The sequence below is a fragment of the Thermobia domestica genome, chromosome 9 (genome assembly GCF_964235325.1).
Source record: "Thermobia domestica chromosome 9, izTheDome1.hap1.1, whole genome shotgun sequence".
In the NCBI taxonomy this organism is placed as follows: domain Eukaryota; kingdom Metazoa; phylum Arthropoda; class Insecta; order Zygentoma; family Lepismatidae; genus Thermobia; species Thermobia domestica.
The window spans coordinates 188,140,866-188,167,018 of record NC_137462.1 but is presented as its reverse complement, the minus strand read 5'-3'; the positions used below and the strand labels follow the sequence as shown (position 1 = coordinate 188,167,018).

At 35.7% G+C, this 26,153-nt stretch overlaps 2 protein-coding genes across 3 annotated transcripts in view; both read left to right on the top strand.

Moving 5' to 3' along the window:
* sns (nephrin adhesion molecule sticks and stones) overlaps window positions 1-26,153 on the top strand; it is a 954,753-nt gene that overhangs the window by 573,359 nt on the left and 355,241 nt on the right. The gene's annotated exons all lie outside the window — the stretch shown is intronic.
* On the top strand, window positions 3,949-8,327 carry LOC145660513 (uncharacterized). The gene is made up of 2 exons (XM_081725675.1): window positions 3,949-8,104; window positions 8,205-8,327. Exon 1 carries the CDS (start codon window positions 3,992-3,994, stop codon window positions 7,823-7,825), a length of 3,834 nt encoding a protein of 1,277 aa, XP_081581801.1. The 5' UTR covers window positions 3,949-3,991; the 3' UTR covers window positions 7,826-8,104; window positions 8,205-8,327.

Sequence of the window (26,153 nt, the reverse complement as noted above, 5' to 3'; positions counted from 1 at the left end):
GCTTTGGTACCTCGATTCTGATTGGCCGACAGAGGTCACATGATCTTAGACCCGCCACACGGTGAACAGAATACGTGGGAAAACCCCTCACTCATTTGTTTCCATTTTTACGGGTAAGATGATTGCTTTGGTACCACGATGTTGATTGGTTAATAGAAATCGCATAATCTTACACACCCACCCCAATGCTAGACATTCAGAGTGCTATGACGACGATCCACCCTAGACCTGGATTTTTTTTTAATGGTTATCCTTTTTGGTACCTTAAAGTTCCCATGGAGGGTTCAACCTCCTCCTTAAATAACCCTTTTTGGTATCATGATATTGTACTGAAGTTTACCTTAAATATTATCATTCTCTTTGACAGATAAGATGATTACCAGCTTTTTTACCTTGATGGAGATCCTGTCCTTGAATTAGTAGCCTATGTCTCTGGAAGTAACAATGGTGAAAGAGGGGTGTCGCTTGTAGATTTCTTATAACACATTGTTGTGAGTTTAAGCGATTTTTTAAACGCTCAGTAAGCGCTTCATTAATGGAAACAGCGTTGCCAGATTTTTTCTACCTAAACTGCTCCGATTCTTTTCGAAACGGTTCCGCAGAGTACAAGAAATTTTAAACTAAAAATTTTTTCGAACTAAAAAATTTCAAAACTAAAAAATTTTAAACAAAAATTTTCGAACTAAAAAATTTTGAAACAAAAAAGTTTCAAACAAAAAATTTTCGAACCCAAAAAAAATTTCGAACTAAAAAAAATTGAAACAAAATTTTGTCGAACTAAAACATTTTTAAAAACAAAAGTTTCGAACTAAAGATGTAAATCACATCTAAAAATTTTCAAATCAAACTTTTTTTATCGAACTAAACTTTTAAAATTTTCGAACTAGAAATTTCGAACATCACAAGAACCCACCATCACCCAAGTTTTAGAAAAATCCTAAGAAATGTTTTTCAGGAATCGAACTCAGGTCTTTCAAACCAAAGATGTGTATGCTAACCGCTTAAATGAATTCGGTTTTAATCGATCTTGGTGGGTTTCGAACCATGGTCCTTGAAAAGGATACACATATACTTTAAGAAAATAAATCTGACAGTGTAACACTTCTCAAATCAAACTTTTTATCGAACTAAACTTTTAAAATTTTCGAACTAGAAATTTAAACCAAGTTTTAGAAAAATCCTAAGAAATGTTTCTCCAGGAATCGAACTCAGGTCTTTCAAACCAAAGATGTGTATCCTAACCGCTTAGCTATGAATGAATTCGGTTTTAATCATGCTTGGTGGGTTTCGAACCATGGTTCTTGAAAAGGATACACATATACTTTAAGAAAATAAATCTGACAGTGTAACGCTTTCGTTCGTGGATTAAAATAAAATGCTGATAGACTTCTTTGTGTGACGACATAGAAGCACATATGATTGAAAATACAAACGTCAGCGGATCGCATTACTTTTGTTGTACTACGAACGTGTCAGCATGATTCATGGAAAAAAAAAGCAAACATTGACATTCTCGTATGGAATATGATGAAAATGAAATGTCGTCACAGTTACGACAAGTAGTGACATGTAGAAAGCATTTTGGGATCGGAATTGCGATACTATTGAGAAACGTGAATGACGTCACGATCGATTGTTACACATCGTTTTGGTTCGTGATTCATGACAAAAGCAGCGAGCGTTTTGATTGGTTCGTTGTGATGTCATTTTATAAATTTCCTCGTTTCTGATTGGCTGACGGTGACGTCGTTTTCACAGCGATCTAAATAAAAATCTAAATTTCATTTTTCAAATCTTACACCGCTCTCAACTATCGTGTGAGAAGGTCTGTTCTTGAAAAGTGTCTTCATTTAAGAAGCTTTACTGCACCGACTTTGTGTTCATTGAATTTGAGGTAAGTTCAGTGAGATTTTATTTGTCACCCAAGATTCGAAAATCATTTTTATTTTATATTTGTGGGGGTGGATCACGAATACACTGTTTTACTTTTAGTACGAAATATTTAGACTATGAAGAAATTAGTGGAATGGGAAAGTGGAAGTACGAATCAGGAACCCCCACACATTAAAAGTAAGCACGATAAATGATATGGTTTAGCGCCCCTTCAGCTTAATGTTGAATGTGAACTCCCGTCGGGAATTGAACCATGGTCAAAGATGTGTACGCTTAGTTTTGAAAAGAATGCATTACAAAATTTCAGAAACTATGCCTGAGAATAATATGGTTCGATTCCCTTTGAAAGCATTAGCGTCCCTTCAGCTTAACGTGATATTCGAGCAACCGCCCGGGATTGAACCAAGGCCAGAGGTGTGTACGTCAACTATTTAGCTTAGTTTTGAAAAGAATGTATGATAATGCGTGAGAATAATACATTTCAGAAAAGGCTTGACAACGCCCCGACGTGGAAAGCAAACCCACCGAGGATTGAACCAGGGCCTTCCACATCCGAAGCATGTACGCTAACCGCTTAGCCACGAGTGCATGAATATGTGGTTAAAAAGATTTACGCTATACAGATTTTGTTTTGACAATTACGTATGTGTAACGTTAATGGTTGGTGAATCTCTTCAACTTGCAAACGCATCATTTAAAGGTCGTTGTGAGTAGAAAAAAAATGCTTACGAGTGCTTTATCACATCTCAGTACTGTTGAAACATTCATTCATTCATGCATTCTTTTTATCACTATAGAATGGTAGGTCAGTTACATGCTGATGTAACGGTCTCGAGTTTGACAGCAATAAAACACACATTTCAGTAACATAATTATTTAAAAAAAAAACTTTGATTTCTAGTACATGTGCTTTCATAATGAGATTCTGAACGTCACCGCCAGGAATCAAACTCAGGACCTTTACATGAATTGCTTAGTTAAGAATTTATCATGAATGTTATGATTTCCTGGGCTAAGCGGTTAGCATACGCGCCTTTGGCGTGGGAGACCCGGGTTCGATTCCCGGCGGGAGCTCATGTGGTTCGGATTCCACGTTAATCAGTAGGTCCACGTCTCATATAGCCTCGCTGTTGAAAGGGACGCTAAACAAAAAATAAACTCAAATTCACGCTGCTCAATTCCTTTTTTCCCATTACATATTTGTTTTACCGTACCTGTTTGTTGTTTTCATTTTTTAATCATGGCCCAATCGGGTTTTACTGTTCGCAATGAAATCACTCGTCATTATAGACGATTTATGTACGTTTATGTATTATGAGGTGTGCACGTCAACCATTTAGCTTAGTTTTGAAAAGAATGTATGATAACGTGTGAGAATATTAAATTACAGAAAAGGCTTGACATGCCCCGACGTGGAAAGCAAACCCACCGAGGCTTGAACCAGGGCCTTCCACGTCCGAACCATGTACGCTAACCGCTTAGTCACAATAATAATAATTAAAAAAAATACGCTATACAGATTTTGTTTCGACAATTACGCATGGGTATCGTTAATGTTTGATGAATCTCTTCAACTTGCAAACGCATCATTTAAAGGTCGTTGTGAGTGGGGAAAAAAAAAAAAATGCTGACGCGTACTTTGTCACATCTCAGTACTGATGAAACATTCATTCATGCATTCTTTTTATCACTATAGAATGATAGGTCAGTTACATGCTGATGTAATGGTCTCGAGTTTGACAGCAATAAAACACTCATTTCAGTAACATAATTATTTAAAAAAAAACTTTGATTTCTAGTACATGTGCTTTCATAATGAGATTCTGAACGTCACCGCCAGGGAATCAAACTCAGGACCTTTACATGAATTGCTTAGTTAAGAATTTATCATGAATGTTATCAGGTGATTAAGATTTTTCTTTCTTCTTTTCTTTTGTAGTAAATTCACGCTGCTCAATTCCTTTTTTCCCCACATTACATATTTGTTTTACCGTACCTGTTTGTTTGTTATCTCCTTTTATTAACCATGGCCGAATCGGGTTTTACTGTGCGCAATGAAATCACTCGTCATTATAGACGATTTAACATCGAGGGCAGAATGCTCGAAATTCAATTCAACGCACCGCCCGTAGGAACCGATATCATACAGTATGTACACAACAGTTTCCAAGCAATGCTGGACCATTTGTTAGCCAATGTCGACGATGAGGCGATGGTTGGTTTATCAGTAATATCACCACGCAACACGAATAAACCGTTTTGGGTGAGTTTTCGCCAAGCACGAAACTTGACACTGGAAACGATGTGGGCCTCGTTCGAAAGAGTGTTACAAAGTAACAATGCATTTCTCCTGCACGAACCATTCACCGTGCATTTTCATCGTGTCGATATTCCACGTGGCTACGGCGGCGGTTTGCGGCAAGGAGTACTGGAGAACGAAGAGTTATTACGTACCAAGCGAGGGATTGTACGTGTACAAAATCAAGATTCAAGGTGCTTGGCGTACGCCCTTGTTATTGCTATTGGTCTGAAGGCATACAAGAATGTAGATGTGCAACGTTATAAGCAGTATCAACGCCAATCGAAATATGTTGTGGACCAAGAAGTCGATGCGCTATGTGCAAATGCAGGAGTGAATTTGGATCATGGTGCCAGTGTAAATGAAATACGACAATTCCAGTCATACCTCAAAGAATATAAAATTACAGTGTATACCAGTTTCACAGGCCGTGATATCATGTACGAGGGGCCCAATGACGAAAATCGCACTCCCATAAATTTGATTTGTTTGGCTGGCCATTTTGACATCATTCAATCTTTAACTGCTTGTTTTGCAACCAATTTCTACTGTGAAGCGTGCCATAAAAAATACAGTGAACGTAACAGACATGTGAAAAATTGTCCTGTAACGTGCTCCAAATGCTTACAGAGACCTCTATGCGACAAGAACCAAACGCTAGTGCTGTGCAAAGACTGTAATCGGCAATTTTACGGTGAACAATGTTTTAACAATCATCGTAATGCTCCATATCATCAAGGGGAACCTGTATGCAAAATGGTGAAGCAATGTACTAGATGTTACAGAGTATATTCTTTTGTGCATACCGGACAACGCATTCATGATTGTAATGAGATCTTTTGCAATGTTTGTAAGAAGATTGTTCCGGGATCGCATCAATGTTTTATGCTTCCTGATCGACAATGCTTGAAACCTGGTGTTCCTTCGCTCATGCACGCAAAGAAAGCCTTATTGATATTCTATGATATAGAATCTATGCAAGACACGAATATTGGCGATAATACGTATGTACACATTCCGAATTTATTGGTTGCACAACAAGTATGTTATGCATGTGTTGAAAACAATAATATCCAGCAGTCTTGCAGTACGTGTGGTCAGCGCCAGCATATTTTCCAAGGAGAGGATCCAGTTTATGATTTTCTCCAGTACTTGCGGGAACGTCGTCCCAATATAAATAGGATTTTCTGTCTCGCTCACAACGCGAAGGGATACGATGGACATTTTATCCTAAAGACCATGGTCGAACAATGTCAATGGAGACCTGACGTTATATTAAATGGGACCAAGATACTGAGTTTAACCTTGAATAATCTGACGTTCATTGACTCGTTGAACTTCTTGCCTATGGCATTAAGTAAATTGTCAAAAGCGTTCAATTTACCCGCAACCAAAGGCTACTTCCCGCATTTCTTCAACACCAAGGAGAATCAATCGTATATTGGACCACCTCCAGAAACGAAGTATTATGGTGCAAATGAAATGGCCGTCGAAGACAGAAACAAGTTCATGCATTGGTACAACGATCATCGTAATGATACGTTTGATTTCCAGAAAGAAATTCTCAAGTATTGTATTCAAGATGTCAATGTACTGCGACAAGCATGCGTTTCGTTTATGACGTCATTTGAAACAGAAACCAAAGTGAATCCCTTCTTGGAGACGATCACGATTGCCAGTGCTTCCAATTTAGTATTCCGCCGGAATTTCCTTAAACTCAACACCATTGGAATTCTACCGGCACATGGCTATCGATGGAGAAGTACCCAATCGATCGCTGCAATGCAATGGCTGGCCTACATTGAAAAAACCGAAGAAAAACAAATCTTACATGCGGCCCGACAAAAAGAAGTGTTTATTGCGGGATTCCATGTTGATGGTTACTACCAAGATCCTGAGACGTTAGCGGAGCACGTCTACGAGCATGCCGGCTGCTTTTATCACGGGTGTAAAGTATGTTTTACTACAGGCCGTAATCAGCCCATCTACAGCAATCCAGAAGACACCATGGAATTCCGTTATGAACGAACGCAACGCAAAAATGCAAGACTGCGTGAATTGGGGTACATTGTACATGAAATGTGGGAGTGCGAATTTAATCAGTTCTTAAAACAAAATCCTGCAATGGCGACGTATCTGAAAAATCACCCGTACATGAACCGCAGACCATTAAATCCAAGAGATAGCTTTTTTGGAGGAAGGACCAATTGCGTGAAATTGTACCACCAAGTCGACGAAAAAGCAGGGGAAGTAATAAAATATTTCGATATTGTCTCGCTTTATCCTTACATCAATAAGTGTGCTAAATACCCTGTAGGACATCCTAGAATTTATCTACAGGGTGATGAAAATATACCACCAATAAATAAAGTCAATGGTCTGATCAAAATGACGATATTACCAAGTCAACATCTTTATCATGGTCTCCTGCCTTACCGATGCAACAAGAAACTACTCTTTCCACTGTGTGCTGCGTGTGCCGAAGAAATGAACCCAGACCCTACAGCAACGTGTACGCACAACGATCAGGAGCGATGTCTCACTGGAACATGGGTATCATATGAAATCCAGAAAGCAGTAGAATTAGGATATCAACCGGTGGAAATTTTTGAAATTTGGGATTATGACATTGAACAATATGATCCCATCACGAAAACAGGTGGCTTGTTCACGGAATATATCAATACGTTTCTGAAATCGAAAATGGAAGCTTCTGGCTGGCCCAGTTCCTGTGTGACCGAAGAAGACAAATCAAAATTCATACAAAACGTCCTGGAGCGTGAAGGTATTGCATTGGATCCGTCCAAAATTGAAAATAATCCTGCACGAAGAAGTTTATCTAAGCTTTGTGTGAACTCTCTTTGGGGAAAGCTTTGCCAGCGTACAAACTTTAGCCAGACCACAATTATTGATCGTCCGGAAGAATTTTATGAAAAACTCACTTCCCCCGAAATTAAACTCCATCAAATTGTACCCATCAATGATACGATGTTGTATGCGTTCTGGGAGTACAATGAACATGTGCCTGTTCAAAACCGAAACACCAATGTCGTGTTAGGTGCATTTACAACATGTCAGGCACGTCTGGAACTGTACAAGTACCTGGAAATGTTGCAGGAACGTGTTTTATATTTCGACACGGATTCTGTGATATTTACGGAGAAGCCCGGGGAGCCAACCATTGAACCTTCAACGTACTTGGGATGCTTATCGGACGAGATGGAGTCTTATGGACCACGAGCATACATCAAGACATTTGTCAGTGGAGGACCAAAAAATTACAGCCTAGAAATATACAATCCAGATACCAACGTCACCAGCTACATATGTAAAATTAGAGGATTTACATTAAATTACAATGCAGGACAGCAATTAAATTTCAATACGCTAAAAGAAATGATTACAAATCAATGCCGTGGACAAGTCACCATCACTATCCCCCATAAAATATGCAGGACCAAAGACCATACCATCGTCACACACAAAGAAGAAAAAATGTACAGTATCCGATACACAAAACGTCGATTTAAAGAATTCAATTCTTATGATACGGTTCCGTACGGGTATGTTAAAAAACAGAAGATGGAACTGGAAAAAGAAGATGAAGAAGAAAAAACTGTAAATACCCAATAAGGCCGCCATTTCTTTTTTTCCTTTTCCTTTTTCCACTCCTTAACCACAAAGCAGCAACACCAAGAAGAAAATGAAGTACCCACAAGAGTTTATAAACCATCAACACATCCATCAGTGGAAGAAAATGCAGTTATCTCGTACCGAAGGAGGAACCTTGACCATAAAGGAGCAACACCTAGAAAAATGCAGTACCCAGAAAAAAGTTCGTAAACCACCATCAGTGGATGAAATGTACCCGAGGAGGGGGAAGATGAGCCTAAACAGATCCATCATTTACGAGTAAGTTTTATTTCTCTCTTATCAATATTGACTCATTTTTATTGTTTCAGAAAAAAGAAATTCTTAAAGTAATCCGTCGTTTCTTCTTTTTTCTTTACAGGATACGTCTACAACATTCGAAGATGATGATACGTCCAATATATTCATTAAACTAGATCCTGTATTTATTATGTTAATAAACATGTATAGGAAGAGCACATACTTTTCGTTAAAATACAACAAGTTGAAAAAAAATATGTTTTATTATTTGTTGAAACCCTGAACACTTGTTTTCAAATCATGGTAATCTTGAAAATTTAAGGTGGAAAATATATTCAAGATTTGGTTTACATGATTTTGTTCGAAAAAATAATTAAAGAATTTTTTTAGTGTCCAAAATTTGATTTTTAATTTAGTTCGAAAAATTTTTAATTTGAAAATTTTCAAATGTGGTTTACATCTTTAGTACGAAACTTATTTTTAAAAATTGGTTCGAAATTTTTTGAAATTTTTTTTGGTTTGAAAATTTTTTGTTCGAAAATTTTTGATCTGAAAATTTAGTTCGAAAGTTTTTAGTTTAAAATTTTTTGTTAAAAAAATATTTAAATTTTTAGGTCGAAAATATTTTGTAATTTTTGTTTCAAAATTTTTAGTTCGAAAATTTTTTGTTTGAAAATTTTTGTTTAAATTTTTTTTAGTTTTGAAATTTTTTTAGTTCGAAAAATTTTTTAGTTTAAAATTTCTTGTACTCTGCGGAACCGTTTCGAAAAGAATCGGAGCAGTTTAGGTAGAAAAAATCTGGCAACGCTGTTTCCATTAATGAAGCGCTTACTGAGCAATAAATCGCTTAAACTCACAACAATGTGTTATAAGAAATCTACAAGCGACACCCCTCTTTCACCATTGTTACTTCCAGAGACATAGGCTACTAATTCAAGGACAGGATCTCCATCAAGGTAAAAAAGCTGGTAATCATCTTATCTGCCAAAGAGAACGATAATATTTAAGGTAAACTTCAGTACAATATCATGATACCAAAAAGGGTTATTTAAGGAGGAGGTTGAACCCTCCATGGGAACTTTACGCATAACCATAAAAAGGGAACTAAATTCTAAAATCCAGGTCTAGGGTGGATCGTCGTCATAGCACTCTGAATGTCTAGCATTGGGGTGGGTGTGTAAGATTATGCGATTTCTATTAACCAATCAACATCGTGGTACCAAAGCAATCATCTTACCCGTAAAAATGGAAACAAATGAGTGATGGGGTTTTCCCACGTATTCTGTTCACCGTGTGGCGGGTCTAAGATCATGTGACCTCTGTCGGCCAATCAGAATCGAGGTACCAAAGCACTCATCTTACTCATAAAAAGGGAACGAATTTCAAAAGTCACAGGGCTTAAGATCACGTGACCTCTATCATCGTGGTACCAAAGGACTCATCTTACCCATAAAAGGGAACGAATTTTAAAAATCCCAGGGCCTAAGATCACGTGACCTCTATCAGCCAATCATAAACACTCATCTTACCCGTAAAAGGGAACGAATTTCAAATATCGCAGGGGTCTAAGATCACGTGACAGCTATCAACCAATCAAAACACACATCTTACCCGTAAAAGGGAACAAATTTCAAAAATCCCGGGTGAGGGATTTCCCCGCAGTGACGTCATACCACGTGACCTGAAAAATTTGAATTTCCCGCGTGGGCGGGGCCTAACGTCACGTGACCTCTCTCAGCCAATCAGAATCGAGGTACCAAAGCATTCATCTTAGCCGTAAAAGGGAACGAAGTTCAAAAATCCCGGTCGTAAAAGAGAGTGAGGATGAGTCATTCGGGCCAACGCCTACCACTACTACTCTATTCAGTGCATCAGATTGACAACAAACGCCGCGAAATTTGATATGGAACTTTTGGTACACAAAATAGGAATATCTCATTTATTTGCACAAGTCATAGATATCCCATTCCGGAAAGATGTGTGAAAGCAAGAAATTTTTCTATTTTTAAACATTGCTTTGGAACCTCAGGACGTAAAAGGTATGCAGTTTCTTATATGAGGTTCTTGTTTCGAACGATAGGATTTGTGTCATTGGCGTGCATGAGTTCAATACGCAACAGAGCCTTGGGGGCCTACTAGTTCAGAAATCAGTGTACCGCGTGGAATTATGATTACGTCAATAAGCTGCTACGACACAACGAGGCAACCTTACTTATTACAGTGACTTCCATTCCACCTTAAACTGCAAGTTCATTTCTCTTATAGCTTCGTTGCTGCATAGGGATGCTAAACTCCAACAATCTATATTATTATTATTATTATTATTATTATTATTATTATTATTATTATTATTATTATTATTATTATATTCCGTTTACTGTTAAAGCCGAAAAGCTTACACTTGAATACGAGAAACTTTACTTTGTTCTAGTTACAATAAACTTACTTAAGGGTCTTAAGTATGTTACGGAAATATCGAGAGGTGCAGATACTTTATATCCTTAATCATATTTCTTCTCTGTTTCGTTCCAGTGTCTTCTTTGTATTTGGCGTTCCTTTATTATCTAACTTTTTTTTATTTACTTTTATGTCGTGTTTTCTCTTATCCTTCCATAATCACATTATTAAGACATGGTAGCTCATTAAGTGAAATCTTGCAACCCAATTTCTGTTTTCTCCCTCATCGCTGTAAGGGCTTTGTGTATCTGCTCCAGATTACCACCAGCACCATCTATCGGGGAAAAAGTTCATTGTCACTCACTCATATGATCTCATCAGCACAAAGAGAAACGAGAGTTGCACAACGCGTATAACGAGCGAGAGCGAGAGAGAGATTTTTCGCGGATTTTTGAGATCAATAATACCATGAGGACAAAAAGTCAACCACAGTAAACGAAGCCCTAGGTAGTACATACATATTCCTGTTTAAAGAGAGGTTGAGTCCCTTTTTTCTTCTTTTTCGTCACTGATAACTGAGTACTAATACGAGGTATAGCAGCAGGCTGTAGTAAACGAAAAAGCAAACGATTGGAATTGTGTGGTCTCCGAATAGACACACACACAGACAGAGAGAGAGGACTCGAGAGGAAGGAAGAGGACTAGTCTGCCTCGCTTCCTGAAAAAAATAAAAAGAGATTTGTCCAAAACGGAGACTTTCCGCTTATGGTGTCGCAATAATCCTGCATTCATTGGAATCGTTGGTTATTCGCCCTAGTTTGCTGGAATGAATTGCTCTCGTTTTGCTATATATGTAACCCTTTTGTTTCTCATTCTCTGAATGATTACACTACCAGTAATGCTTATCTCTTTGCTTTCCTGCTCCCTACCACGCAACCCCCCAATTTCCACTCCCTGTACTTTTAGTGTTTAATCGTATTGCTGGATTGCATACAAAACAAGCTAAAGAAAGACTATATCAACATCACATAATTTTGTGTTACTTGAAATGAAAATCTTCACACACGTTGTTTTTTTTTTTTTTTTTAATATAAACATTTCATCCAAACTGACATTTTCATGTACAGCAAACCTCATTTCTATATTATCAATTTAGTGTTATTTATTCAACAATAATGTTAATTGTCACTGTCTGTTAGGGGCCGCGGTGGCTCAGTGGTAGAGCGTTGATCTCTGGTACATGCGTGGGTTTTCCTAGGGTTCTTCAGTTTTCTCCCACTTTCTTTATTCCACCATTTCATTCATTTCTCATCATCACTGTCTCCTTTAGCCTATCCAGCATAAGCGTGGGACATAAAACTTAAAGATTTCAGCTTTTTTACTTTCAAATGGCTTATTAGTCTAGAAACATAAGCATTAGTTCACTATATAGAATTTATAACTGCTAAATTGCTTCCGTTAAATAAAATAATTAACTATTTTTGTGATATTTTCCATAAGTAGAAGCTTTACTTTGTATATAATTTCATACACACTAATTGTTTGCTGAGCAAAACTATATATTCTCATTAAAAGTTAAGTATATGTTACAGCTTCACCAATTAACTCTTTGGCTTCATCAGACACTATGAGATACAGGATGAGTTATAATATCTGGATGGCCACTATGTTCCAATTTCCATGGCCGGCGCGTTCATTTGATTTCTCACTTATTGAACTCATCTGGCCAATGATCGCACATGAGAAACTCCCTCAGCTATATCAGATGAATTTTGCTATACCCACATGGCTTGCTATACCCCAGGAGTATACTTAAATGTAACTTTTTGTCTACACGTTGCCATGTCTTAGCAGCTATTGATGTTCCCCATACAATACTGGCCTCCGTACTATTATCCCTCGGAGATCCCGTTGCGTATTGAATTTGTGAAATTGGATGACATTGAGGCATAGAACGCAAAATTCTCAAGAACCTATAAGAACACCATAAATCAAATTACACTCCTCTTATACCCAGAGGTTCAAGAGCAACAAAAATACAAATAAGAAAATGTTACTCCTTTTGTTCATTCTTTAGAATAGAAATGAGATACCCATATTTTGTGTATCAAAAAGCCTCCATTTCGACCCTTTATATCCAATGGTTCAAAAGAAAGATATGACGATAGCGGCATATCCTCCATTCTTTTGGGATGGAATTTCCGAAATTTGAGCTAGTGAAATGGGATGTTGTTTCTTATACATACAAATGCTACTCATATACTAAGTTTCCTATCTGTATATGTAGAGCCTTAGATGAAAAATATCCCTCTTTCTTATTCCCAACACATAGAATTCACTTCTTTTACTCCACCAATTCGGAATGTAATTTTCAAAATTCCCGCAACTATTTGAATCTTTGTATTTTTGTTGTTGTTGTTGTTGTTGTTGTTGAAATACTCATATACAATCAAGTTTCGAATTGGCACATTCAGTAGTTAAGAAAAAATAACTCTTGTTACTCCTTTATTGGCCGTATTGACTTTCTACTTGTGTTCTCCGAAGCAGGAAGTGTGTTTCTACTAATTTTTCTTCTTTGGTATTCAACGGTTGAAGGAAAATATAGTAAAATATCCCAAGTAGTAATCAGTTTTACACTCATCTTTTATGCAATCACCCAATTTAATTGAATCAAAGCATAGTAAAAGGTTTACCTACAACCTTGTCCAAGAAACCAACTTTCCAATTGTAAAATTAAGTATTCAAATTTGTTGAATAGCTTTGTAGATAAATATTGTCAAAAAACTTCCCCTCTTTATAATACAGTAGAAGACATACTTGTGCGTATATCTTAAACCATTTTTCGTTAATATTAGGTTTAGGAACCATCTTTTCTTTCTATAAGCTACAGATTTATTATGATACCAGAGTTGCAAGTAACTTATACTCATATGTCACTAAATCAGATGAATAAGTTAAATGATATTGTTAATTAGCATCCAGTATTATACTTTAATAAAATATCCATCAGAAGCTTACATGTCCTAGAATCTAACTAGAACATTTTGCATCAGAACAGAATATTTTTATCACTGAACAACCATGGAGATGGAAATTGTTATCAAATAAACCTAATAGTACATTTTCAACTTCTAAAAATGGTTTTAGTGATATGAATTGAGTGGAAGGGACATCTAAGCCTATTGGAAGAGAAATAACTATTTAAAGCAGATATAAATATTTGCGGAATGTGCGTATCACTGTCGAATTGACCTACTTTTTATTATTTTTTTTTATCTCTGCTGTGCATAAAAAAATCTCCCAACGATCGGAATTACCTCATTCATCTTCATAAATCTTCTTCTTCGAAGCGTTTCGGTGAGAATGACAGCCAAAATCTAGAGTGATTTATTTTTTTGAAAGTCGTATGTTTTTTTTTATTTAAAGGCAAAAAAGAAATAAAACAGGAGAGCAATGAATTTTTGGATTGCACACCTAAATATCAATTTTATTTGTTATGGAAGCTTACTATCTTTCTTTTCTGGTATAAGTAATAAAATGCTCGCGACATTCAGAATAGAAATAATAATTATTAGTACAGAATACTTGCCTAAGTTGGTCACATTTAGTTCCAAATAAACTTTCAAAACTTGTAGTATTTTACAAGTGATCAATTTTATTTAAATAGTTTTACAGAGACTTGCGGCCAATTTGACTAGAGATTTTCAACTTAAATAGAATCAGTTTCCTATACAGTCTGGCAGAAAGAACTCTGTGATTTAAAGTAGACATTGTATTACAAATTTTATTTTATCATCTACAGTAAATGGTTAAGGAAAGAAGCATTAACGGGAATTGGATATTTCAAAATTGGAGGGCAGATCATTACAAGATCAAGTATGCAGATGATACGGTTATTACAGCTAGAATCGAAGAAGGATTACAGGAGATGATTGACAAAATAGTTGACACTGGGAAACTGTATGGAATGGAAATCAACATCGAAAGATCGAAAGTTATGAGAATATCCCGTAAAAATGCGCTCTTACGGGTCAGCGTAGAACAAACAGTACTTGAAGAGGTCGACCATTTCAGATATCTGGGAAGTATTTTGACGAAAGATGCGTACTTCACCAGAGAGATCAGGTCGAGAATTGACATAGCTAAAGAAACATTCAACAAGAAAAGGTCACTCTTAACTAGCAGCCTTAATATTGGACTAAGGAAGAAATTGGCCAAGTGCTATATATGGAGCATTGGACTTTATGGTTTAGAGACTAGGACATTACGGACGTTAGAGAAGAAATATTTAGAGAACTTCGAAATGTGGTGTTGGAAGAAGATGGAGAAGATAAATTGACAGAAAGAGTATCAAACGAAGACGTTTTAAAATGAATAGGAAAGAAGAGAACGCTTTTAGCCATCATCCTTCGTAGAAAGGCTAATTGGATTGGACATATCTTGCAAAGAAATTTTCTTCTTCATACCACCATAGAAGAAAGATGGGAAGAAAGCGAGAAATAGGAAAAAGAACACAAGTCATCGATGATTTAAAAAATAGAAGACATTATTGGGAGTTAAAAGAGGAAGCCGAAAATCGATAAACATGGAAGAAACATTTCCAGACCCAAACTGAAAATTAAGAAGAAGAAGAAGAAGAAGAAGAAGAAAAGAAAAAACATTAGTCCCAGGACCTACCAGAAAGCATAATACTTAATAATAATAATAATAATAATAATAATAATAATAATAATAATAATAATAATAATAATAATAATAATAATAATAATAATAGAATATATGCCGTCTTGTTATCATTTGGTTTAAAGATATTGCCATCCAAGTAGCTCCTCTCAGCAGCATGCAGCAAAATGAAGCACCGTAGAAACATTCCACTTTCAACTCCTAGATTCATTTGGCTGCGCTGTGATGACGTTGGCCGAATGCTGTGACGCTACCTGATAATTTTCTTTCTAGAGTTGAACCTGTTTGTCTGAGATCTGAGACTGTGCGGTTTTCTTGTCACAACAAACTCACGAAGTTCATTACCCGAATTCATGAAGATAACTGAAATTACCCATTCAAGAGCCAATAGCAGTTCCAAAAGATTTTACTTGCAAAGACTAACGTAAAAGAAGTAGCCTTTCATTTGAGTAACACATCAAATGGTAGTGACGTAGCGTATCTGATAGCATAGTGTTAATAGTTATTTAATGCCAATGTTCAAGTGATTATTATACCTACAAGACTCATACATTTCTTTGTTACTTTATGTATGTATTCCAATTCTTAAGATTTTTCAACCTAGCACTCAATTCATTGTAAAAGAAACTTTTGCTATTCCGTACTGTAAAGCAAAATATTACGAAATAGCACAATAGCTTTTCTCACAATACTGTTCTTTTAATGGCGATTTTTGGCTGGGCCACATTCATCAAAAGGAAAAGCATGCCACTAATTCGGTTGCAGAGCATCATTTTATTTTAGCTATGTCTATATATATATATATATATATATATATATATATATATATATATATATATATATATATATTCTATCTTCTGTGTAATTTGCATTGAATTTGTCAAGTATTGTATCTAAGAAGAGCAAGCAATTCCAGTAACATTTCGGCTCCATAATTGTCCCTTGCTCATACTGTTTCAAAGGAGAAGGAAGGTATTTCGAGTAAGACAATGATACAGTGCTGTAAAGCAATGCACCTACAACACTTATACATTTTTATTGTATCTTGTCTCCTTCGAACTTACAACATACATTCTTAAGCCAATACAAAATGTAAAATTTTGACAGTAATTTTTTCATATTCTCCCTTTTTGTGATGTACAGTCCTCTTTTTCGTTTTTACGACACAGTTTTATTGATCTATGTGTTCGTGCGTGTGTGTTTGTGGACGTGTATAAGAACAGAATCAGTCATTCTCCATCGTTGGGTCAGTGCTTTAGTGGTACCCGCGTAAACAGCCAGCCATTGGAGCGAACATAAAAGTTGTAGATGTTGAGATCGGGGGAGGAAACGACTCTAATGAGAGCTGTTTTCTTGTAATTGGTGGTAATTACCACGTGATCGACTCCATCTACCATTAAGCATTCGCTCCACAAGGGGATTCACAAGGGACTCCTGAATTTTCGTGTACAGGTTACGATGGTACTCAAGGGGTAGAAGCCAGAGCTAAATGAGGAGGCAGTAGAAATCCTCCCTCTCTCTCCCATTCCAAAATTTTCTGCTTTCTCACCCATCCTCCCTTACCCTGTAGGATCGTCCGTTTACGCTGATAGATTGTTGTGCAGAAAGAGAGGATTTTAGGGGTAAGTTGGGATATTCCCTTGCTGCTCAATCACGTGATCGGTAATCCTTCTTCGTATTGGATGTGTTTCGTGATTTATTGGAAGGATCCCTTGCTGGTCCTTTCTTTTTTAAATCCTTTTTCACTGTAGGAGATTCACAGCGGCCAAATTGGTCACAAATGAGTGAGTGCTAAGTTGTTGCGACACACTTCTGATTCTGTGAAAATTTTGTACCATTTTTTTTTAAATAAATATAATAACTGACAAAGAGAATTCAGAGAAAACCATATCTATTCATTGGAAATTTATGTAACTAATGTTAAGTATCTCTCGTTGTCTCTCAGTACACAGGTCTATTGCCAATGACAAATTTGAAGTGATTTTAAACGATTAAAAGATAAATTAATCTACTCTGGAACAAAGCGTATTGACACTTTTTTAAACTACAATTGGAGGGGGTGGATTCAGATGTTTACAAAAAATACACCTCGTTACTCCCATTGTCAAAAATATTTCCCAGTCTGATTATATAATCTATATTATAAAACTGAAAGAGACTATGCTTGTGACTCTCTATCTCTTGAACCACTCGATCGATGTCCATAAAATTTTCAACGTAGATGAGGTTCAGTCCTGGGATGCTTTTTGTCATATCACTATGACAGTGCAACTTAAGTTAGGGGGAGGGGGAAGATATTTAAAATTGATCGAAAAATGACTGATATTAGTACCGAATCCATAGTTTTCGGGGTCGCTGAGATGAACAGTGACACGTCCGATTCAGTTTAAATCCAAATTCAGTCTCGCATCGTGGAGGAGGGGGAGGAGGAATTAATCTAAAAATGATTGGAAATTACCAATACCAGAAAGCGCTTTAGTAATAGTAAAAGTGACTGATCAACTGAGCATATTACTGCTTTTTCTCAATTTAACCTAGCGAAGCGTGTAATTTGATGTTAGTTTGTTCTAAAAGAATTAAATATTTATAGCGAATTCCATTGCATCTCCTTTTATTTTCTCTACAAATAATTTATTTATTTTTCAGGTAAGTGCCGTTTGGATAATAATGATCATGCAAACAGACTAAGGAGCTGAGCGTCAGAGAAGTTAATAGTAAGTTCGGAAGTTTATTATTATTAGTATTATTATTATTATTATTATTATTATTATTATTATTATTATTATTATTATTATTATTATTATTATTATTATTATTGAAATCTAAATTAATTTTATAGTAGGGATTAGTAATAATTAGTATTGTAATTTTGTGAATGTATAGTTGATATTTATTGAAATATGTGATGTTCCATTTTATGATTATGAAAACGTTAATATACAAGTGTGTAAAGGTCACAGTTGATTTATACAGTTAAGATATACAGTTAAGGTTTCTCATTTTTCGTTTTGGAACATAAAGATCATAACAATGATTAAATGCCATGAAAAAGTTTAGAAGAAAATTGTCTTACATACTCGTATGTTTCTTTGTCACTATACAGAGTGGTCCAAAAGTAGGTATACAGTCCCGTACTGAACGGCTCATGGCATTTTATATCATTTATTTATTATTATCCACACAGGTATTGACTTAGTTTCTTCCTTATCTATTCTTAAGTTATTTATCACTTATACTTGAGCTCGGAACAAACCAAAATAAATAAATTCATTATCTAAATAAATTAAAATGTCATACTTGATTGATGCTGGTGTGTATACCTACTAAATCCAAGCCGTGTCTTTGTTTGAGATGAATTTCTGAACCTGGTAGTTATCACTTGACTCGAGCCAGATTTTATTATTATTATTATTATTATTATTATTATTATTATTATTATTATTATTATTATTATTATTATTATTATTATTATTATTATTATTATTATTATTATTTCATCATGTTACTTTCATTAAAATGAGTATCCTAAGAAGGAGTGTTCAAAATTTATACTGAAAATAGTTACTCACGAGCTCCTCAACCGTTTTAATTTTTTAAAAATAGTTAACATTTGGATCGACGTGAGTTTTATCATTACATTTTGATTAAACTGTATATCCTAAGGGAGAGTAAGTTTTCTTCACAAAGAATAATGATTGCAGCGTTTGCTATGAATTTTTGCGCATAGTTAGCATTTGGATTAAGCTGGGATTTTATCATTTAATTGCGCTTCAAATTCTTCTTTCTCTCCGGCTTTTCTCACTTAGGCAGGGTCGACATTTTTTATTATCCTTCTCCATAAATCCTTGTTCCAGAATGTTTCCCTTGTTTGACCTTTCTCCCTGAAATCATTCCTAACCATGTTCTTCATTCCCTTCTTGGTATCCCTTTACCTCTCTTCCCTTCCACTTCCATTGTCATCACTTTTCTATTCATTCTTTGTTCTTCTCATTAGATAACCACACCTCTGCAGTCTTCTTTCTGTGATCTTCTTAGATATCTCTAAAATCTTGGTTGTTCCCCTCACTCTCTCTGTGTCTTTTTGTTATTCCACATATCCATAGCATTCTCATTTCGGTAACATTCAACCTTTTTTTATGTGTTTTCTTTATTGATCATGTTCCTGCTCCGTAAATTATTGCTGGCCTAGCCTCTGTGTTAGGAATCATCCCTTTATTTTTTAACGTCATTCAGCGGTCATATAGAATGCCATATACTTTCTTCCAATTTCCTTATTCCTCATTCATTCTTTTCGGCAACAAAGAGGCTAAATATACGTACCTTAAAAGGAAAAAAGGGGAGTTCAAGTGTACCTTTCAAGTATTTTCCTAAACCTAGTCTTTCAATACAAAGAACATATAGTAAGTACTCCAGGTGTTGAAAAATACTAAGAAGAGTGAAATAAATTGGTTAAGACATTGCTTAAGAAATTATCCTTAAATATGATGGAAATGTGGAAGAGAAACATGGGATGGGAATAACATAATTGCATGGCAACGTAATTCAAAGTTACTCCGTTTGCAAGTTGAGACATTCTCGTGGCCATAGAATACTTAATGACGATTATGATGATAGTTACTAGAACTATGTCATTTGTATATTAATTAGATAAACTACAGAGAACAAATAAGTTTGTAGATATTTTATATGTTTCATATGTGTGTCGTGAGTGTGGTAATTCTCGTCCTTAACAACAACAACAACGAAGCTCTTAATATGCAGAATAAAATAATGCAACGAGACGAATAGTTTAGTATATATGTATACATTTAATAACCGTTTAAAGAGGTAACCGGATCCTGTAGTTAAGTGGCATTAATCATGCAGGTCCAGTAGTCAGACCACTTACACGCTCAATTATCCTAATAACGAGAATGTTGAATATCTCAAGATGCTAACTAATAGAATTTCTTTGAACTCGTTATGTCAGAAAGGTGGAGATATAAAGCAAGTTGCTGTGTTATCGTGCTATTATTTCTGAATCAACTACAAATTTTTGTAATGTACTTGTATGCAGCCTTTGCACTTTCATCAGTATTTTTTCTTAACATTATTGATTTTAGTATTAGAGGTAGAGATGTTAATTTTATTAATTTTTACATACAATACTACTCCTATTGCAGAATCGGAATCGAAAATTAAAGGAAGTATTGAAACAAAAATAACTATAGCCTCTGAAAATTGAAACGAAAATAACTATAGAATCTGTTGGTTGGAATGAAAAGAACCAGAGTCTTAGGTGAATTAAACACAAACTATTCCCTCCCATTCTCTTATCCTAACGTCATCATATATCGTATCGAAACTTCTACCCAGTGGCGCAGCACACTTTTGCGGCCCCCCCCCCCCGCAAAGTATAGAGAAGGGGCCTTAGTTGTAAAGCCGACAGAAGTAAGGTTGAAGTTCTACTTCTTTAAATCTTTATTCATCGCAAGACTTCGGGGCCCCCTATACGTCGGGGTCCCCCGCACTGCGGGGGTTGCGGGGGCAGCTGCTACGCCACTGCTTCTACCTCATCTTTGGTTCTTGAATACATCTTCTATCATTCGTAACCTCAATTGGACGGATTAAAGTTACAGTGGTGTAAGCCACTTTTTCAAAGAGAAAGACTTAGGCACAGAAACCAGCACTAGATAAGTCAATCTGTTAACAGGAAACGCAAGTCAGAGCTTCATTCAACTGCCAACAGATGACAGTGGAAGTTCTGCTGATAAAGGAAACAGCTGTTTTATTCCCGAATTGATTACAGTACATTTTGCGTTAATTTATGAGAAACAAAGAAAATGTGACTTCAGGTGCAGACCTAAGTCCCAGTCACCTATATCACTAAGTATTGTTATTCATAATTATTTCTTATTATAGTAAATTCAGTGTAAAAATTTAGGTAAAATGATCGGAAATAACGGAAGATGATGGATGCATCTCGGTCCTCCAAGTAATCATCAAATAACATCTATCTTCCTCTATTAATAATATTAAGTGTCACTGAACTTCAGGTCGTTATTGTCAAACGCCAACCCAGCTTAAACTTACACTTAATGAATGGCTAATTTAAACCTTCACATCTATATCCTAATAATATTCAGGGAAATCAATTAACTATTTATTAGTAAATATATTGCTCTGTTTTGCTAATAACAATACTGTATTATCTTGAATTTATTCCGTATTCTTATATATTTGTTCATAAAATTCATTTACATTCACATATATCCATACATATATTATGGTATCTAGAATAATTTAGATTGTTGTTGATTATGTCTATCTTTAATGTGAGCTCACTTCCCTTTCTTGGAGCTGAAGATAAGCCAGACTGGAGTATATACATGTCGTTGCCAAGTAGTTTGACGTCTGCATACCTCACGAATGTGTAATGATGTCACCTTTTTTTTTCTTAACATGCCGTGTGATCTCAGACTGCGCCAATTCTTAGGATTTGGAAGAATGGGTTAGAGGGAAGTTGCTGTCCCATTCTCGTTCATTCTGAATTCTCTTCCTCTTCTTCGTGACGCTATTAGAAACATGGCGGTATGTTTCTTCTCCCTCTCTTGCTTCCCCTTGGCTGCCTAGTATGAAGTGCCATTCACAGGAACCACTTGAAGTAATGGTTCTGGGCTTCGGCCCAAAGTCCATTGTAAGAAGGGAGAGATCAGTTTCTAAAGAACCTAGACTGGGCGAAAGGAGAGGAATACTTTGAACAACTGTGTTCTCAGTCACTTCATGTTTCTTTCTTTCTTTCCTTTTCTTTCGTTATTTTTCAATGACGGGAAAAAGATATATAAAAACACTTAATTTTCAGCATTTTTAATCGCCAAATAGTAGTAATAATAATAAAGCGCTGTGTCTGCATCTTATTATAATATATGTATATTAGTTTTTCTAATCCAAACTTTTTATGTGTGTGTGTTGATACTTGTGTTTAAGTGGTTGGCAATAAACTGCTTCTTTTTTTTTTTTTTTTTTTTTTGGCGGAGTTCCATGAATCTGTGTAGATAATAAAAATAAGCATTACTATATATATTGTATGTGTATATAATAAGTATGTAATTATTTTTAACCCTTTTCCCATTATATTTTGTTCTGATAGTATTATTTGCTTGAAATTTTTTAAAAAAAATGTTAAAAAGCAGAGTATATAAGGACCATTTTGAACTGGATGGTCTGTGATATTAAATTTGTTGCATGTGGTCTCAATAAACAAAGCAAACATCAAACTTGGCAAGGCAGTGATGCCAGATAAATAAGAACATGGGTGGCGTAGTCCATGATTTTGCAGAAACGTTACTGTTTGCTTACTAGTACATTGCCAACACTGGTTTTTATTCCATTTTCCTATCTCGCCCTTCTATACCTTTGCCCCATCTTGTTTTCACAATCCTTCCTCCAATCGCAAAACCATGACCCTTCGTCATACATTAGCTAAAGCGTTAGGACACAATTTCTTGTATGTGGCCTAGGCCAATGAAACGAAGACTTTGACGCGACATTGCGTGTGGTAAAGGGTTACTGGATAAGCAGACGCATCACAGCACAGAAGGTAGAAAAGACGTGGCAACACTGCAGCATTTAAATCAAGCTCGTGGCTCCGCCTTCAAAAGCCATAAATACTGTCCCTCAGCATAGTTGAAAATGACTGGTCCCACGTATAAGTTCAACTACTCTTACCTGAAAAGATAAAAGTAAGCTACTTAGTTCGTCTACCATATACCGTAGTGTATCTTGGAATGTATCACTGAATGTGTAATGAAAGAAACGGAAGGCTGATGCAGTACAAGCTTTCTTGTGACTGACTGTATGTTACTTATTTGAATGTGACTCACATACCTTCTTGGAATACTTACACACTTAATAGGTTGACAATTATTTAAATTGGTCCTTCCCAGTGGTGCAGTCCTAAAATTTTCAGAGGGTACACGCTGTTTTGTGATCATCTATAGTTGTCGTAAGAGACTTGAAGGCATTTTAATGAACAATGTAAATCATATGTATTAATTAATTCAATTAAAACATAAAGAACACATTACTGTTTTATAGTCTAAAAGCATTTCATGCTATTTCCTTGATGACACTTCTTACTTAAATCACTCCATTAATAACATAAATGGGTGTAGGTATGGAGAAGGAGCCAACTCACTCCGAGAAGAAACAGAAAAAATCGCACCGGATTTTTTTCATGACATATATTTGAACACCTGTTAAGAATGTGAAAAAAAGGTGATATCGTCACTTTATGATTGGAGTCATGGCCCGATTAAATAAATAAATAAATATAAACGAAACAAAAGTAGAAAGTACTATACGCTTTGAAGCAGAAGGTACACTCTAATGACTAAGATTAAGCAGAGAGTATACGGCGTGTACCGCCGTGTACCCTCGACTACAGCCCTGGTCCTTCCATTTCTAAAGATATGCAGATTGCCAGCGTCTGTTCAGCACTTACAAATTATTAAATTATTATATACATTATATATATATATATATATATATATATATATATATATATATATATATATATATATATATATATATATATATATATATATATAATCAGTTTCCACATTATATAAAAGCATATATATAATGTGAAAACCGATTTTAATTGCTTGTTCTTATTTAGGCGTCAAACATACATTTCGTTTTTCTCATGTATCTCCCGGGTACATCACATTGTATAATGTAAGGCTCATCTTGCCTTAGCTTGGATCTATCATTTCATGTTTTGAATACAGAGTATAAATCAGACATTCCTCGTTTGATGACTATACAGCGAAACATGGAAATATTATGTTAGGAACTACCTGCAAAGATATCAAAAGAATCAGATGAATCAGAGAGATAACAAGAGTAACAGATATGAACTTGTAAATAAAAATGTTGAAGTGGCGGTAGACTGAACATGTTACAGGAAGAAATGATGATCGGTGGACAAAAGCAGATTTTGATTGGATATCAAGAGACAAAAAGATATAGAGGAAACGCCCTCATACACAATGATGTGATGAAACCAAAAAGCGCTGCAGAGTAACATAAAAACAAGTTGTCCAAGATTGATTTGCGAAAAAGAGTTGGACAAACTTCATCCAGAAATGGATTGACAATGGTTGATTATGATAGCCTATTTTTTAGAAGTGCTTTAAGCCAACAAATACGGAGCATTTTCTTCAATATAAATGTTATTTCAAAAAAATATATTTTTGTGTGTGTGAAGGAAGAGAGAAATGGATTTCATCTGTGGTACTAAATTCAGCAAGGCTACTATTTGGGACTTGACTATAAGGTATTCTTTGTGGGAATGTTTGTGTACGTTTCCTGTGTTTTTGCCATTATTTGTTCTCTGGTGTGGAAGAAACCAATTGCCTTTGTGTATGATCAACAGTGACTTTGTTCTCGAAGATCAAAATCTTATATATTATTTCTTCCCCTTTTTCTCGCTTTATAACTTCATTCCCCGTCCCCCTCCCTAAGATGTTACTGGAATAGTACCAAGTATAAAAGCTTTGTCTCTCCCCTCCACTTTCTGCCCTCGTACAGTAAGCAAGAGAAGAAAACTAAGAAGCGTTTATCTCAACTTCTGTGCCTCTTGTATCTGAAATGGAAAAAGCAAAAGGAGAAGTGAGGATGGGGGGAGGGTAGAGATTGTGCTACAACGGTATCTGTTAATTGATATTCAACTCGTGCCAAAACGATTTTCTTTCCAGAAAAGCCGATGCTTTCTTCAGTGCTCTGCCCTCGAAATCTGAGAATGATTCTTCCCTTTCTTTACGCATCCTTGCTACACTCTTGCTTGTTGTTGTTCACATTAAGGAAAGAAAGGGGGAAAAGAAGAATTACGGTATTCTACGCAAATTCCATACAAAAACGCACTATATTTTTCAATAATGGAACTTTTTCATCATATACAAACTATAGACTTTGTTGAAGATCTATTTAGGCTACTGTATATTTAAATAAAAAAATGTTTGTTTGCTTGGCTTTAGTAGGTAAATAAACTTCGTATTTACCTGATAAACTTTAGATTTTTTGATCTTCAAATAATTATTCTCTTATTATTTTGGATCTTCAGTCTCGATATTTCTTTACAGTACAGTCATAATGGAATGACAAACTAGTTTTTGTCAAAACCGAAATTCGAAACATTAGATTTTCGTCCATAATAGTTATCGAGAAACTCAATAAATTCACTTGTGCAGCAAAATCTAATGAAAATTAGTTTGGTCTTAATTGTGGACAACAGGCAGGTTTCCTTAATTATGTGTCACTCCTTAATGCCCAAAGATATACTTTAATCTGTGTTGATTCCTAGTAGTAGAGTGCGCATTTCTAGTGCATAGAGTCCCAGGTTCGATCCCAGCTCCCGTCAAGTGAGCTTTGTGATGGACTGAACAGCGCGTCTGTGTCTTTAATCCGGATTATCCCGTTTTCCTCCACTTTCTTCATTCCATCATTATCATTCATTTCATTATCGTCGTGCTTCTTAGTCTCGGAGCATATTCGTAGGACAAAAAAGATTCCCGGTAGTTTGACTGATTCGAGTTTCAAGTTTCTCTTTAGCGCCGAGATTATTTATGTGACGACGTCTACCGTTGAGTGTAGGATCCAAAATTACTATTTGTTCGAAACTTGGTACCCTCTCCAGAAAGTGAATTTTAGCGACTCACACATTGAAAACAAGAGCGTTACCTTGTAGTCACCAATGAATTGTGGTACAGTGACACAGTTCGTTCCTAGCGTAGAGAATAGAAAAACCGTGACTTCAAAAAAAAAAATGAACTAAAACATCATCAATCTCCTTTGTAATAGAGAGATCGTGATATACGAAACATAGCGCTAAAGAGAGCTTATGGTAATGCCATACAGCCATAAGCTCTACAAAGTATTTATATTTTCAGCAGACACTTTTTCAAAGATTGCGTAGCTGTAAAGATAATTTAGAATATATCTGAATTTT

Excerpts from the sequence above, each read along its gene's own strand:
- LOC145660513 (XM_081725675.1), top strand. The coding sequence starts at position 3,992 with ATGCTCGAAATTCAATTCAACGCACCGCCCGTAGGAACCGATATCATA.